The sequence below is a fragment of the Crocodylus siamensis genome, chromosome 6 (assembly GCF_052110815.1).
Source record: "Crocodylus siamensis isolate JL-2025a chromosome 6, ASM5211081v1, whole genome shotgun sequence".
In the NCBI taxonomy this organism is placed as follows: Eukaryota; Metazoa; Chordata; order Crocodylia; family Crocodylidae; genus Crocodylus; species Crocodylus siamensis.
In genome coordinates, this window is record NC_143400.1 from 27,809,360 (window position 1) to 27,824,371 (window position 15,012).

General features: G+C 57.1%; 1 protein-coding gene across 3 annotated transcripts; it reads left to right on the forward strand.

Moving 5' to 3' along the window:
* The first annotated feature begins 227 nt into the window (after window positions 1-227).
* Window positions 228-11,776, forward strand: FBXL19 (F-box and leucine rich repeat protein 19). 3 transcript variants are annotated; one of them, XM_090054635.1, is made up of 14 exons: window positions 231-888; window positions 1,756-1,960; window positions 3,188-3,331; window positions 3,555-3,641; window positions 4,107-4,319; window positions 4,403-4,435; window positions 4,518-4,634; window positions 4,803-5,088; window positions 7,572-7,884; window positions 9,224-9,387; window positions 9,546-9,707; window positions 9,808-10,026; window positions 10,117-10,241; window positions 10,329-11,776. In XM_090054635.1, the coding sequence occupies exons 2-14, from the start codon at window positions 1,787-1,789 to the stop codon at window positions 10,380-10,382; spliced, it is 2,091 nt and encodes a 696-aa protein (XP_089910761.1). In that variant the 5' UTR covers window positions 231-888; window positions 1,756-1,786; the 3' UTR covers window positions 10,383-11,776. The 3 variants fall into 3 exon arrangements, with proteins under 3 accessions (XP_089910762.1, XP_089910760.1, XP_089910761.1); XM_090054634.1 differs by having other exon boundaries at window positions 230-888; window positions 10,117-11,776; XM_090054636.1 differs by lacking the exon at window positions 4,518-4,634 and having other exon boundaries at window positions 228-888; window positions 10,117-11,776.
* The last annotated feature ends 3,236 nt before the right edge of the window (window positions 11,777-15,012 follow it).

Here is a 15,012-nt window from a genome sequence, read left to right on the forward strand (position 1 = left end):
GCTCTGGGGGGCCCCCCCTGCTGCCTGGGGGGCCTGAGGGCCCTTAGGGGGGGAGGGGCCTTGAGGGGGGAGGGGTTGAGAGGGGGGGCCCTCCCCCCGAGGAGGCTGCCACCCCCTCCCCCCCGTGGAAATAGGGCGCCTGGCCGTTTAAGAGGGGGCGGAGGGGCAGGGGAGGGGAGAAGGCGCCTGTGGCTTTTAGGAGGGGGACCCCCCCCAAAAGAGCAGGGGGAAAGGGGTGACTGTCCCTTTAAGGCGGGGAAGCGGAGGGGGGACCAGTGAGACAAGTGCTAAGAAGGCAGGACTGTGAGCAGAGATGTGCATGCCCCTTTAAGACTTGGAAGAGGAGCCTGCCCCTTTAAGACGAGGCAGGGCGGCCTCCCCATACAGTAGAGGAAGGGAGTGCTTGTCCCTTTAAGGGGGGGAGGGGACTTCCTATAGATCACGGAAGGGGGGCACCTGTCCCTTTAAGAGACTATCCCTTTAAGTGGGGGGTCCCCCTATACATCAGAGGAAGGGGGTGGCCGTCCCCTTTAAGAAGAGCCCCCCCCTCTTTATAGAGCAGTGGGTGCCTGCCCCTTTAAGGGGTGGTGTGCCTGTCCCTTTAAGAAGGGGGGGTGACCCTTCTCCCATCCCTTTAAGGGGGCGTTGAGCCAGCCCCTTTAAGAAGGGGGGGCACCCCCCTAGAGCAGGGGACAGGGGGCCTGCCCTTTAAGAGGGGAGCCCCAGGGGGTGCCTTGTCCTTTAAGAGTGTGTGGGGGGGCGCTGTTAACCCTTGAGGGGCGGGGCCTTGGGACGGGGTGGGGGAGGGGCTGCAGGAGAAGGGGGGACCCCCTGGGCCCCCCGAGCTGGACCATGCCGGGGCCTGCGGTGCCCACCCGCCGCATCCGGGTGAGTGGTGGGGCTCGGAAGCCTGGGTGCCCTATGGGGGGGGCTCAGAGGCCTGGTCTCCTTGGGGGGGGCCTGGATGCCTGGGTGCCCTATGGGGGGGGTGTAGGATGCTTGGGTGCCCTATGGGGGGGCTTGGAGGCCTGGGTACCCTACGGGGGAGGTGTGCCGAGATGCCTGGGTTATTTTTAGGGGGGGGCCCCAGATGCCTGGGTTCCCTGGGCCCTGCTCCTTTGTTGCAGCTTGCCCTGCCCCCCCCCCATACCCAGCCTAGGGAGGGGAGGGGAAGATCATACCCAGGCGGGCGGGGGGGTGGGAACAACCCCCCCTCCCCGGAACCCTGGTGTGGGGCCATGTTTCCGGGGGACGGAGCTGGTGGCGGCACCGTGGGGGGGGGCCTGTGCTGAGCTTGCTGGGCAGACACATGCCCCCGCCTGCCCCCAGGGGGCGCCCCACCTGCGCCGGTAGGGTCCCCTGTGGGGGGGGCGGGGGTGGTAGCAGGGGGGCTGGGGGCCCAGGTTCTCTGGGGTGGGACTAGGGGTTTGGGAGCCCGGACACCTGGGTTCTGTGGGGTGGGAGGAGGGTGGGAGCAGGGGGTTCTGGGTTCCCTGGGGGGGTTTCCTGGGGGCTGAGGTGTTGCCCTTCCAACTCTGGGACCTGCCCCTCACTCCCAGGGGCTATTCTATGTGCCTGCTCCCCCACCAGCCAGCTGCATCCCAGCCTTCACAGGGGCTGTTCTACGTGGCCATCCCACCCCAGAGCCAGCCGCATCCCAGCCTTTACAATTGCTGTTCTATGTGGTCGCTCCACCCCAGAGCCAGCCGCATCTCAGCCCCTCCCCACCGTGTGTCTTTCTGTCCATCCCCCCAGCCTGCGGCGTAGCTGACGTGGGAGGTGGCCAATGTCGTCCAGCAAAGGGGCGGGGCCTGGAGCTCGCCGGCGGCGGACACGCTGCCGCAGGTGCCGGGCCTGCCTGAGGTCGGAGTGTGGGGAGTGCCACTTCTGCAAGGACATGAAGAAGTTCGGGGGTCCTGGGCGCATGAAGCAGTCCTGCCTGCTGCGCCAGTGCACCGCGGTGAGTCGCCCCACAGCCAGCCGCCAGCCAGGTGGGCTGTTATACTTAGCTGTTCTACCCCAGAGCCAGCTGCATTAGAAGGTCTTGTTATACTTGGCCACTCCCCCTCAGAGCCAACTGCATCAGTGGTAGGGGTGGTGTTATAGTCAGCTGTTCTGCCCCAGAGCCAGGAGCATCTGAGGGGGTTGTTCTACTTGGCCATTCCCCCCCAGAGCCAGCTGCATGAGTGGTGGGGGTCGTGTTATACTCAGCTGTTCTGCCTCAGAGCCAGCCTTCAGAAGGGACTGTTATACTTAGCTGTTCCCCATCAGAACTACCTGCCTCAGTGGTAGGGGTGGTGTTATACTTGGCCCCAGAGCCAGCAGCTTTAGAAGGTTCTGTCATAGTTGGCCGTTCCCCCTCAGAGCCAGCTGCATCAATGCCAGGGATGCTGTTATACTTGTCTGTTCCCCCCCAGATGCAGCTGTATCAGGATGGGAGTGTTGTTAGTCTTAGTTTTTCCACTCCAGAGCCAGCTGCGTTACAAGGTCCTGTTGTACTTGGCCATTCCAACCCAGAGCCAGCTGCATTGGAGGGGACTGTTACACTTGGCTTTTGCCCCTGAGGCAGCTGTATCAGGGTGGGGGTGTTGTTACACTTAATTTTTCTACCCTGTTGTACTTGGCCATTCCACCCCAGAGCCAGCTGCATTAGAAGGCCCTATTCTACTCTACCATTCCCCCCAAGAGTCAGCTGCATCCAGGGGAATGTTCTATTTGGCAGTTCCACCCCAGAGCTAGCCCCCTAGGGAGGCTGTTATATTTAACCATCCCCCCAGAGCCAGCTGCATTAGAAGGCCCTGTTATATTTGGCTGTTTCACCCCAGAACCAGCTGCATTGGAGGAAACTGTTATACTCTGCCTTCCCCCAGAGCCAGTTGCATTGGGGGTCCAGTTATACTTGGCTGTTCCCCCACAGAACCAGCTGCACCAAGGAGGACTGTTATAGTTGGCAGTTCCCACCACAAAGCCAGTTGCTTCCAGGAACGCTGTTATACGTAGCTGTTGTCCCTCGCTCCCCCCGAGCCAGCTGCATTAGAAGGCCTTGTTACACTTGGCCAGAGCCAGCCACATCTAAAGTGACAGGCCCTCTCCCAGCACCAGCGTGCATTTCCCCACCTGCAGTGCCCCCCCCAGCCCTGGGCAGGGGTCCATGGGGGACTGACAGGAGTCCGGGGTGTCCCTGCAGCCAGTGCTGCCCCACACGGCCGTGTGCGTGGCCTGTGGCGAGGCCGGCAAGGAGGAGGCAGCAGCCGGCGAGGACGAGCGCTTCGACCTCTCACTCATGGAGTGCTCCATCTGCAACGAGATCATCCACCCCGCCTGCCTGCAGGTCCTGCACACCAGGGGTCCCTGTGGGGGGAGCAGGGGGTTCTGGGAACCCACGCCCCTGGGTTCCCGGGGACAGGGGGATTAGGAGCCCGGACGCCTGGTTTTGCTGGAGTGGCGGGAGAGAGCAGGGCATTCTGGGAGCCCAGGTTCTCTGGGCAGAGGGGGAGGTGTGGGTGGGGGGCCTGAATACCAGGGTCCTGGCTGAGCGGCGCATATCTCCACAGATGGGCCGGGCCGAGGGGGTGGTAAACACCGAGATCCCCAACTGCTGGGAGTGCCCCAAGTGCAAGCGCGAGGGCAAGTCCAGCAAGGTGAGGGCTGGGGCAGAGCCTGGGGGCCAGGGGCGGGGCTTCTGTGGAGGCGCAGGGGTCTCCCAGGGAGGAGAGGTCCAGGCCTGGTGGAGCTGGTCTTCCAGTTTGAGGGAGGTACCTTGTAGGCAGCAGTGGGAGGAGCTTCTGTTGGGGCGGAGCTTCCCACTGGGGGTGGGGCTTTTATTGAAGGAGGACCTCTATGTTGGAGGTGGGATGTAAGCATGGGGTAGGATCTAGGTCTTTGGGGGTAGGTCTTATTGACTGAGGGGCAGGGCTTATGGAGTGGGAGGGGCCCTGCTTGTGATATGGGCGGGGCTGAGGGTGGTCCTTTTGGGGCTGATGGGGCAGGACCAGGGGGCTCTTCAGGGCAGGGCTATGCTGGAGGTGGAGCTAAGAAGCAAGCCAGGGGTGTGTGGCCCCCCTCAGGCCACACCCCCCACATGGTGGCTCTGCCCCCCCTCCCAGGATGTGGGTGATGTGGCCGGGAAGCGCAGGGCAGACAATGGGGATGATGGGCTGCGCTGGAAGCTCACGGACGAGCAGGCACCAGCCAAGAAGAAGGGGCCCCCAGCCATGCCCCCTGGGCAGGCCCCACCCCCTGAGGACCCCCCCAACCCCGCCCACAAGCGCAAGAAGGAGCGTGACCCCCCAGCCCCTGATGCCGGGGCCCGCAAGAAGGTGAGGACTCAGGCTCCCGGCCCCCCCTCTGACAACCCAGGCGTTTGGGGGGCCTGTCCTGACCTGGTCTTTGTCCCTTGCAGATCAAAGGGGGCCGGGACAAGCATCTGAAGAAGGTGAGTGGGGAGGGAGGGGTTAACCCTGCCCCAGGATCGGGTCCCCCCAGGGCTGAGGCCTGACGGGCTCATGTCCCCACAGGCTGGGGAGCAGGTGCCAGATGGGACCAAGCTGTCAGGGGGGCCAGGCTGGGGCCGTGACCTGGACGCCAAGGGCCCTGGCGCCCACCCGGGCCTGCTGGGGGGCCCTGACATGGAGGTGAGGACCCAGGCATACGGGCTCCCAGCACCCCCTGCTCCTATGTCCCCCACCCCAGAAAACCCCGGTATCCGGGCTCCTAAATTCCTTGTGCCCACCCGTGTCCCCCTCCCTGCAGAGGACCCAGGCATCTGGGCTGCACTGACTGCCCCCCTTTCTCCACCGCAGAAGCCCCCTGGTGCATCACTGGTGCCTGCGGCCCCCCCGGCGCCCATGGCGGCGGCGCCCGACCGGCGGGAGAAGCTGGAGCGCTTCAAGCAGATGTGCCAGCTGCTGGAGCGTGTCCGCGCAGCGCCCAGCTCCAGCTCCAGCTCTGACACTGACTCGGAGAGTGGGGAGTCATCAGGCGCTGCGCACAGCCCCCCCTCCCCACCCCACCTACCCCCGCCCCTCAGCTTCAGTACCAGCGAGGAGGAGGAGGACGAGGAGGAGGATGAAGAGGATGACCGTGAAGGTGCCACACAGCAGGGGGGCTTGCTGGGAGGCATGGGTGGGTACAGCAGGGGATCAATAGATGGATAGAGGGGGAAATTGAGTGTGGGGTGGATGGATGGAGGGATGGACCAGGCGGTCTCTGCAGGTCAATGATGGGATGGAGGGATGATTGAAATGGTTCATTGGATGGGTGGATGGATGAACCCAGGGGTCTACAGGGGTGAACGAGTAGACAGCTGCATGGCAGTGGGGAGGGGCTCTACACAGGTCAGTGACTGGATGAATGGATGGACTGGTTCATTGGATGGATGGATGGACAGATGAAATGATTCATTGGAAGGAAGGGAAGGGGTTTGGGGAGGGATGGATGAACGCTGAGGCTTACAGGGGTCAATGGATGGATGGATGGTTGGTTGGAGGAATGAACCAGGGGTCTGTGAGGGTTAATGACAATGGATGGAGGGATGAACGTGTAGGTATGTACATAGGTGCTGCACTTCAGGAGGAATGTGGACAACATGGAGAGGGTCCAGAGGAGGCCACTCGCATGGTCAGGGGGCAGCAGGGCAGGCCCTACAAGGAGAGGCTACAGGACTTGAGCCTATTCATCCTCCACAAGAGAAGGCTGAGAGGGGACCTGGTGGCCGTCTGCAAACTCACCAGGGGGGACCAGTGGGAATTGGGGGAGGCTGTGTTCCCCCAGCACCTCCTGGGGTTACTAGCAATAGCGGCTACAAATTGATAGAGAGCAGGTTCAGGCTGGACATCAGGAGACATTACTTTACAGTTAGGGCTGCCAGGTTCTGGACTGGGCTCGCAAGAGAGGTGGTGCTCTCTCCTACCTTAGGGGTCTTCAAGAGGAGGCTGGACAGTTATTTGGCTGGGGTGGTATGACCCTAGCACCCGTTCCTGCCAGGGGCAGGGGATCGAACCTGATGATCTGTTTAGGTCCCTTCCGACCCTAAGCACTATGATACTAGGAGGATGGATGGGTGGAGTGCCGAATAGAGGGATACATGGAGTGCAAGGTGGGTGCAGGGATGCTGTGGGTCATTGGATGTGTAGGTGTGTACATGAATGGACACGGGGAGCGTAGGGTGGACGAGCAGTGGATGGACAGAGTGGAGAGTAATGGATAAACTTAGTGTGGGATGGAGGGATGGAGCGCGGGGTGGACAGACAGATGACTGCAGCGTGGGGCAGGCAGGTAGAAGGAAACTGGTGGGGGGCAATACCCAGCTGTCACGGGGGGGTGGGGACGGGTGGGCAGCAAGCGTGGGGGTAGTAAATAGGCAGGAAGGGGAGTAGGGGGCAGATGGGGGGTGGGAACAGGATGGACAAGCGTGAGGCAGGCTGGATGGGCGGGCAGGGGGCATGTAGCGTGGTGCATGGGCTGGGCAGCTGGACAGAGCATGCCAGGAGACGCTGCTGGGGTCACAACATGGCCCCTCAGCATCCCAGGTGCAGGGGAGGGCATCTGATCCCCTCCGCTACACCTTCCATTTATTGCACACTTCCCCAGCCCACCACACAATCAGGGAGAAGTGCCAAAAAAGGCCCAGCAGCTGCCTGGGTCCCCCACCCCCCTTCTCCTTCCCAGAGGGGGATGAGAAGGAAGACACTCAGCCGCACTCCCTTTCCATTTATTGCGCACAGTGAATGTAGAGGGAGAATGCAGTCCGGCTCCCCACTCCCCTATGGATCCCTCTGGTTCTCTCCTTCCCAGATGAAAACGAAGATGCGGTGAGCCGCAGCCCCTGCTTCCTTACGGTTTTGGTGTGCCTCCGCAGCAAGCCACACAACAAACAGGGCAAGCAGCCTGGTGCTCTGGTGCTCTGTTGATTTCCACCCCCAGCCCCTTCTCTCCTTCCCAGAGAAAGATGAAGATGCAGCCAGCCCCTGCTCCGTTACCTTTATACCATGCTTCCATGGCAAGCCATGCAATAAATAGAGAGAGTGCCCTGGTGTCCCATCCCCCTATTGCTCCCTCTATTCTCTCCTTCCCTGATGAGGACAATGCAACCAGCCCCGTGCTCCTGCTCTGTTACATTCATGGCATGCTTCCATGCACTACCACTTCCCATTAAATTTATTGTGTGTAATGAATGGAGCGGCCCAGTGCTCCACCCACCTGTTGTGCCCCACCCCGCCCTGCCTTCTCTCCTTCCTAGAGGAGGCTGAAGAAGCCATGGCCAGTCCTGGCCCCCATCCACCATTACATTTATTGTGCATAAAAACCAGAGAAGCCCAGCATGCCATCTCATCCCCTACCCCTTTCTCCCGTTCCCAGAGGAGGCTGAGGAAGATGTTGCTGGCCCCAACCCTTGCACTCCCCATTACATTTATTGCACACATATAGATAGATATCTATTGCCCTGGCTCCCTGTTACATTTATTGTGTGCATCTGTACACATATCTCTTGTCTACTGTCCCGGCTGCCCATTACATGTTTTGCACGCATCTATACATACATACCTGTTGCCTGTTGTCTCCCCTGGCAGATGAGGATGAGGAGGAGGATGCAGCGGGCCCGGGCAAGGAGAACAACCATCGGGGGGCGCCGCGGGTGCGGGGGGGGCCGCGGCGCCTGCTGGCCTGGCCCCTGGTGCCCTCACCCCCCAAGCCACCAGCCCTGCTGCAGCTGGAGCGGCACGTGGTGCGCCCACCCCCTGCCAGCCCCGAGCCCGATGCCCTGCCCCTGGTCTCAGGCGCTCCCCACGTGCTGCGGCGCCATGCCTGGTTGCGCGTCTTCCGCCACCTCAGCGCCCGCGAGCTCTGCGTCTGCATGCGTGTCTGCCGCACCTGGAGCCGCTGGTCAGCCCCTTGCCTGGGGGGGTGGGGTCTGGGGGTCCCAGGGGGGTCTGGAGGTGGGGGAAGAGGACAGGGGTTTATGGGGGCTGTGGGGGGCAGAGGGGGTCCTGGTGGGGGGTGGGGAGAGGGGTCAGGGGGTTATGGGGATTGGGGTGGAACTTGGAGGGGGATTTGGAGGTCCCGGGGGGGGTCTGGAGTGGGTGGGGAGGGAGGTTATGGGGCTGTGGGGTCTGGGGGCTGCAGGGTGGTTATAGGGGTTTGGGAGTCCCAGGGGGATCTGGAGGGGGTGGGGGAGGTAATGGGGGGTGGGGAGGGGGGCTCCAGGAAGGAGTTACGGCATCTGGAGGGGGGTGGAGAGGGGGGCTGGGGGGAGGTCAGGAGGGGATAGAGAGAGGGGTCAAGGGGGTCATAGGGGCTAGGAGGGAGTCGGGCGTCCAGGGTCATGGGGTCTGGTCTCAGCAAGGGGGGGCTGGAATTATGGGGGCTGGGGGGTAATGGGGGGCTTGGGAGTCTTGGGGCTGGGGGCAAGTGGGGGGTCCCGGAGAGCCCTGGGGGGCAGGGGGTTAAAGGGGTCTCTGGGGTTGGGGGCCTTGGGGAGGTCCTGGGGGTCACAGGTCGAGCGGTGTTGGGGGGCGGGTTACAGGGCTTTTTTTGTATTCCCTTAAATAGCTGCTCCCGCCCCTCCCACCCCACCCCACTTACTTGTGCTGTAATTCCCCTAGTATAGTGACAGGCGGGAGGAAGAGCAGGCCCTTTTACCCCATTGTCTATAATTGGTGCCTTCTCTGTATTTCCTTTTACCATAATAGTTTGAGTATAGGGGCAAACCAGGGGATCTGTGTTAAGGGTGGGTTTTCTGTAGTATATTGTCTAGAATAGGTGCACCCTGCCATATGCCGATGACTGTAATGAGTTCCACTTACCATACTGTTTCTAGTAGGTGCACCCCCCACATATTTCATCATTCTTCCTCACCTCCCTCATTCCTGCCCCTTACCATATCCAGAATAGCTGCCCCTACTGGGGAGAGGGGGGACGGCAAGGTTTTTCCTTACCATATTACCTATAATAGCTCATACTACTGTAATGTCTGCAGTATATAGACAAGCTTGGGAGTACAAGTGTTCTCTTTACCATATCATCTGTAATAGCTGCAGCCTCCTTATTCCCCACATGTGCCTCTTACCATATTTTCTGTAATGCCTGCACCCTTCCTATTCCCTACAGCTACCTCTTACCCCAATACCTGTAGCATAGGCAGAAGTGGGGTGGAGAGAGTCACTGTATTGCCTCTAATAGCAGCACCTGTCAGATTTAACGTTCCCTCCCCTCCTGCCCCCAGGTGCTGTGACAAGCGCCTGTGGACACGCATTGACCTGAGCCGTCGCACGTCCATCACACCATCCATGCTGAGCGGCATCATCCGGCGGCAGCCAGCCAGCCTGGACCTCAGCTGGACCAGCATCTCCAAGAAGCAGCTCATGTGGCTGCTCAACCGCCTCCAGGGTGAGTGTCTGGATGCCTGTATTCTCCAGGATGGGGGCAGGGGATAAGCGTGGCTGGGAGCCCACATGCCTGGGTTCTCTGGGACAGGGGAATGGGGGGGGCAGGTGTTGGGAGGCCGGACACCTGGGTTCAGCAGGGGCCGCACCTGTGCCTTGCAGGCCTGCGAGAGCTGATCCTGACGGGCTGCTCGTGGGGAGCGGTGTCAGCACTGAGCACGGCCTCTGTCCCCGCCCTGCGGCTGCTGGACCTGCGCTGGGTCCAGGACCTCAAGGATTCACACCTGCGCGAGCTGCTGCTGCCCCCGCCTGACGCCCGCCCGGGTAGGCCCGGATACCTGGGTTCTCTGGGGTGGGGGTGGGGGGTAGAGGGGTTGGGAACCCAGACGCCTGAGTCCTGACCCCCCTCTTCCCCCTCCCCCAGGACAGACGGAGGCGCGGGGCCGGCTGCAGGGGCTATGGGAGCTGCGCTTGGCTGGGCTGGACATCACAGAGGCGTCGGTGCGGCTGGTGGCCCGGCACGCGCCTGCCCTGGCCAAGCTGGACCTGAGCCACTGTGGGCAGCTGGGGGACCCGGCCCTGGCCCTGCTGACAGCCCCAGGCTGTCCCCTGCGCGATGGCCTGGCTGAGCTCAACCTGGCCGGTGAGAACCCCCCCAACATGCCCTCCGCAGGGATGGTGCCCCTCACTCCTGACCTGCAGCCCCCCTCACCCTTCACCTCCACCCCCCCAGGTTGCCCCCGCCTGACAGATCAGTGCCTGCCTCTGCTTCGCCGCTGCCCACGCCTGACCCGGGTTGACCTTCGCGCCTGCCGCCACGTGTCCCCCGAGGCCTGTGCCCGCCTCTGCCAGGACCCACCGCCCGGGGGCGGGGCCGGGGGTGGGGGCGGGGCTGCCGGAGGCCCCGCCCCCTCGGTCCCAGGGGCTCCAGCCCCTGCCCCGGCCCCGCCCCGGTTCCACTCCTCGGAGGAGAAGCTGCTGCTGAGGGATAGCTCCTAGCGCCGGCCGGGCCGGGCTGGGACCCTCGTCCAAGCCATGCACTGAAGTTTCTTGGGGGGGGGGGACGGGACTGGGATCCCCCCTCTGATTGGCTGGGGGCAGGGCTGCCCCCTGTCCCCACTTGAAGCCACACCCCCTCCACACCTCCTGCCATTGGTTTTTGAGCCAGAGAACCCAGGCGTCCAGGACCACTACCCCCACCCCGCCCCACTTTGAGCCAGGGAACCCAGGCATCCGGAGACCGCCCCCACCGCCACCCAAGCAGGCCAAATCAGGGTCCCTCCCCTGGTGCATTATGGGAAGGAGGAGGGCCTGGTAGGCTCTGCTCACTGCTGGAGGAAGGGGGCCTGGCCTCTTCCTGGCCCTGCCCCTGTGATGGTAGGGGGTGGGGCAGCTTGGCTGTGGGGGTGGCCTCAGGTGGAGGGGGTGGGGTGACATCTCCGTTAACCCTTCCTGCGCCGCCGATACTTGAATTCCCCCCCCCACCCCGGCGCCGCGTACTTGAAGCAATAGGGGGGCGGTCCCAATTCCTCCCAGTCTCCCAGTGCCACTGGGGCTTCCCCAGTCGGGGTGACAATCTCCGGGGTGGGGGGGAGGGGCTCGGGACCCCCCTCCTCCCAGTGGACCCAGGCGTCCGGGTTCTGCCCCCCACCTTCCTCCCCCACAATGCCAGCGGTTTTGGGCCGAATGTACCTCAGGGGGTCGCGTCATGAATATTAGTGTTTGCATATTTAATGATGGGGGTGGGGCCAGCTGGGGGAGCCTCCTGGACAGATGGAGGAGGTGGCAGTGGCAGCGGCAGCAGCGCAAGGTTAGGAAGCACCTGGATGGACACATGGACTGTGGGGGGCTCCTCCCCACCCCAACTGAGACGTGGGACCCAGGCATCCGGGAGCTGGAGACCTGTGAGAGGACCCTGGCGTCCGGGACACGCACAGGCTCGGGGGACCTTGGCATCCAGAGCAAAGCGACATGCTTGACTTAGACATGGAACCTGGGCGTCTGGGCCACCCACAAGTGAGGAACCCAAGCGTCTAGGACACGCACCTGGGACAGGACCCAGGTGGTGGGGATGTGCACACACATGCAGGACCCAAGCACCCAGGCCACCCCCCACCCAACCAATGCTCTTGGAGAACCCAGGCGTCCGGCCCTCGCTCCACCCCCCCCACCTCAAGGACCAAAGCTTTCCCTCCCCGGGGCGGGGGCGGGTGGCACCAGGTCCCAATGGCAGCTCCAGGGGGGTGGTTTCGGGGCTGGGGGGGGTGTCCAGGCCCAGCTGCCTCCCCCTCCCCCCGGGGCTGTTTCTGGGGGGCTTTTTTTTTTTCCTTTTTCTGGCTGGAAAGAACAGAAAAAATAGGGAAAAAAGGCAAAAAAAAAATGAAAATAATAAAGGCGGTTTTGTAACTGGTGGCTGCTGCTTTTTGCACTGAGGGATTGGGGGTCTCAGAGTAGTTTGGAGGGGCTGAGAGTATTGGGCCTTTGGAGGGGGCTGGGGGAGCAGTTTTGGGGGGTATTGGGAGGTCCTGGGGAGCTTGGGAGGTCTAAGTGGCTTGGAGGGGGGTCTTGGGGCAGTTGCATTAGGCTTGGGGACGGGGGGGTGCCAGGGGCATTTGAGGGGGGTCCAGGAGAGGTCATGGGGAGTGTCTGAGGGGCAGCTCTAGGGGTCCGGGGGGTACTGGAGGGGTTGGTGGGTTAGCTAGGAGGGGCAATACTGGAGGGGTTGTGGGGAGGGGCCTGGGGGTATCTTAGTTTCATAGTTGGTGGGATCAGAAGGGACCTGAGCAGACCATCAAGTCCGACCCCCTGCCATGGCAGGAAAGAGTACTGGGGTCAAACAACCCCACCAAGGTGTACATCCAGCCTCCTCTTAAAGATCCCCAGGGTAGGAGCCAGCACCACTTCTCTTGGAAGTTGGTTCCAGATCCCAGCCGCCCTCACAGTGAAGTAGTGCCTCCTGATGTCTAATCTAATCTACTCCCTGCCAGCTTGTGACCATTATTTCTAGTCACTCCTGAGCATGGTGTATCAAGCAAACATGGGTTGATTAGAAGCAGTTAAAGGGTTTTAGGGAGCTGGGGGCTTCTGGGATGGCAGTTTGGAGGGGTAGGGGGTATTGGGAGGTCCTGGGGGAGCATGGAGAGGTCTGAGGGGCTTGGAGGGGGTCAGGGCAGCAGAATGGGGCTGGAGGCAGCTTGGAGGGGGGTGGGGGGCACTGGAAAGGTTGTGGGGGGCTGGCAGTATTGGGGAGGTGGGGGTTTGGTGGCTGGGAGGTGTCAGGGGGGCTGGTCTGGGAGGGACTAGAGCAGTCTGGTGGGGCTGAAGAGCTTAGAGGGGGGTTCACTGTGCCGCTGCCTCATGCGGGAGCAGCATCCCCAGGTGGGCGTTTCATGTTGGCGTCCCCAGGTGGGCGTCCCCTGCCTGGCTTCAGGTTCTCATGGCCCCTCATTTTGTTTGATTTATTTTATTTTATTTAATCTTATCTTTTTCTTGGCCTCTGGTCTATTTTAATTTATTAATTTCTTCTTGGTCTATGTTTTCTTTTCTTTTTCTTTAACTTTTTTTGGTTTCTTTTTTTCTTGGCCTATTCTTCATTTTGATTTGATGTAGGGATGTTAATTTTTTTCTTGGCCTGTGTTTTAGTCTTTTTCTTTTATTGTTTGATTTTAATTTTTTTCTCGGTTTGTATTTCACTTTATTTTTTAATTTTCATTTTTCTGGGTCCATATTTTATCATTTTTATTTAATTTAATTTTCTGGCTTCATTTTTTTCTTGGCCTTTCTTTTCTTTTGGTTAATTTAATTGGTGGGTTGTTTTTGGTTTAATTTTTCTTGGACTATTTTTATTTATAGTTGTATTTTACTTTATTTTTTGGTTTCATTTTTTTCTTGGTCTCATTTCATTTGATTTTATTGGGTTCATTTTGCTTGGGCTTTTTAAATTTTATTATTTTATTTTATTGTATTTTATTGCCTCTGTCATTTATTTGTTTCTTTATTTATTTATTATAGACTTTCTCAGTCTATTTTTACTGAGTATTATTGACCTTCTCAATCTATTTTTATGGACTGTATTGGTCTTACTTTTTATTGAGTTTATTGACTTCATCTGTCTATTTTATTGGCCTATTTTTATGGTTTTCATCTTCACCTTATTTGTCTATTTTATTGATTTTTTGATTGACCTCATTGGTCTATTTTTATTGATTTTTATCAGGCTATTTTTTAATTTAGCTTCTTTATGGACTTTATTGATATGTTTCTTACTGACTTTATCAGTATGTTTTTACTGATTTAATTGGTCTTTTTAATGACATTTTTATTGACCCCATTGGTCTATTTTAATATACTTTATTGCTCTTTTTATTGAGTTTTTTTATTGACTTAATTGGTCTACCTTTATTGATTGTATCAGTCTATTCTTTGTTGTTTTTTATTGACTGGATTGGTCTATTTTTACTGACTTTATTGGTTTATTTTTTCTTTATGGACTTTATTAATGATTTCCACTGACTTTCTCAAGTCTATTTTTACCAAGTGTTTTACTGACTGAATTGGTCTATTTTTATCAACTTTATCAATCTATTTCTATTGATTTTTAAAATTGATCTTATCAGTCTATTCGCATTGACTTTATTATTCTATTTTTTATTGATTATATTGGTCTATTTTGAGTGTTTACTTTCTTGGTATAGTTGTATTGACTTGGTTAAAACATTAAAAATAGACTGACTTAATTGATCTCTTTTTATTGACTTTATTGGTTTACTTTTTATTGAGTTAATTGATCTATTTTTACTTTTTTATTAACTTTATGGACCTATTTTTATTGAGTCTCTAATTGATCTTGGTTTATTTTTAGTGGCTTTATTGATCTATTTGTATTGATTTAATTGGTACATTTTTAATTTTTTTAGTGACTATTTATTTTAATTGGCTTTCTTGGTCTATTTTTTCAGTCAGGTTTTCATTGAGTTAATTGGTCTTTTATTGAGTTTGTCTTAGTGCTGTTATGATTGAATTTTAACAAGCTATTTCTATTCTATTTAGTCTTCTATTTTTATTGAGCTTTTTCCTATTCCTTTTTGCTCATATAGTTTATTGAGTTTTTCTTATTGAATTTATTGGTTTATTTGTACCAAGTTTTATATTCCTTTCTGAGTTCTTTTACAGCAGTTTAATTTGTTATGGCATGTTTTTTTATATTGTGTGGGGTTTTTTATTATTCACCTTATTTTTGGAGCAAGTTGTCATGTTATTGGCTTCTTTTTTTTAATTGGTTTCTTTGGTTATCAATTTGGATTCCTCTTGATTGAGCTTTACTGGCATTTTTGTTTCTGTCGACTTTGTTTTGGTCATCCTGTGGCTTAGGAGATAGGGCAAGATTATATTACATTGTATTACATTATGTTGCATTACATTACAGCAGTGGGCTTAATTTGTCCTTTTACGGCCCTTAATGGTGGTGTTTTTCTCTTCATTTTTACGGCCCTGTATTCTATTTTGTATTGGTTGTTCTGTCATAATTTTGATTGACTTTGATACTTGCTCTTGCGTCTTCTATTGTGCTGGATAGAGTTGACTTGGGTTGCGTTGACTATGTCTCCATGGCATTGATTCACTTTGTTCC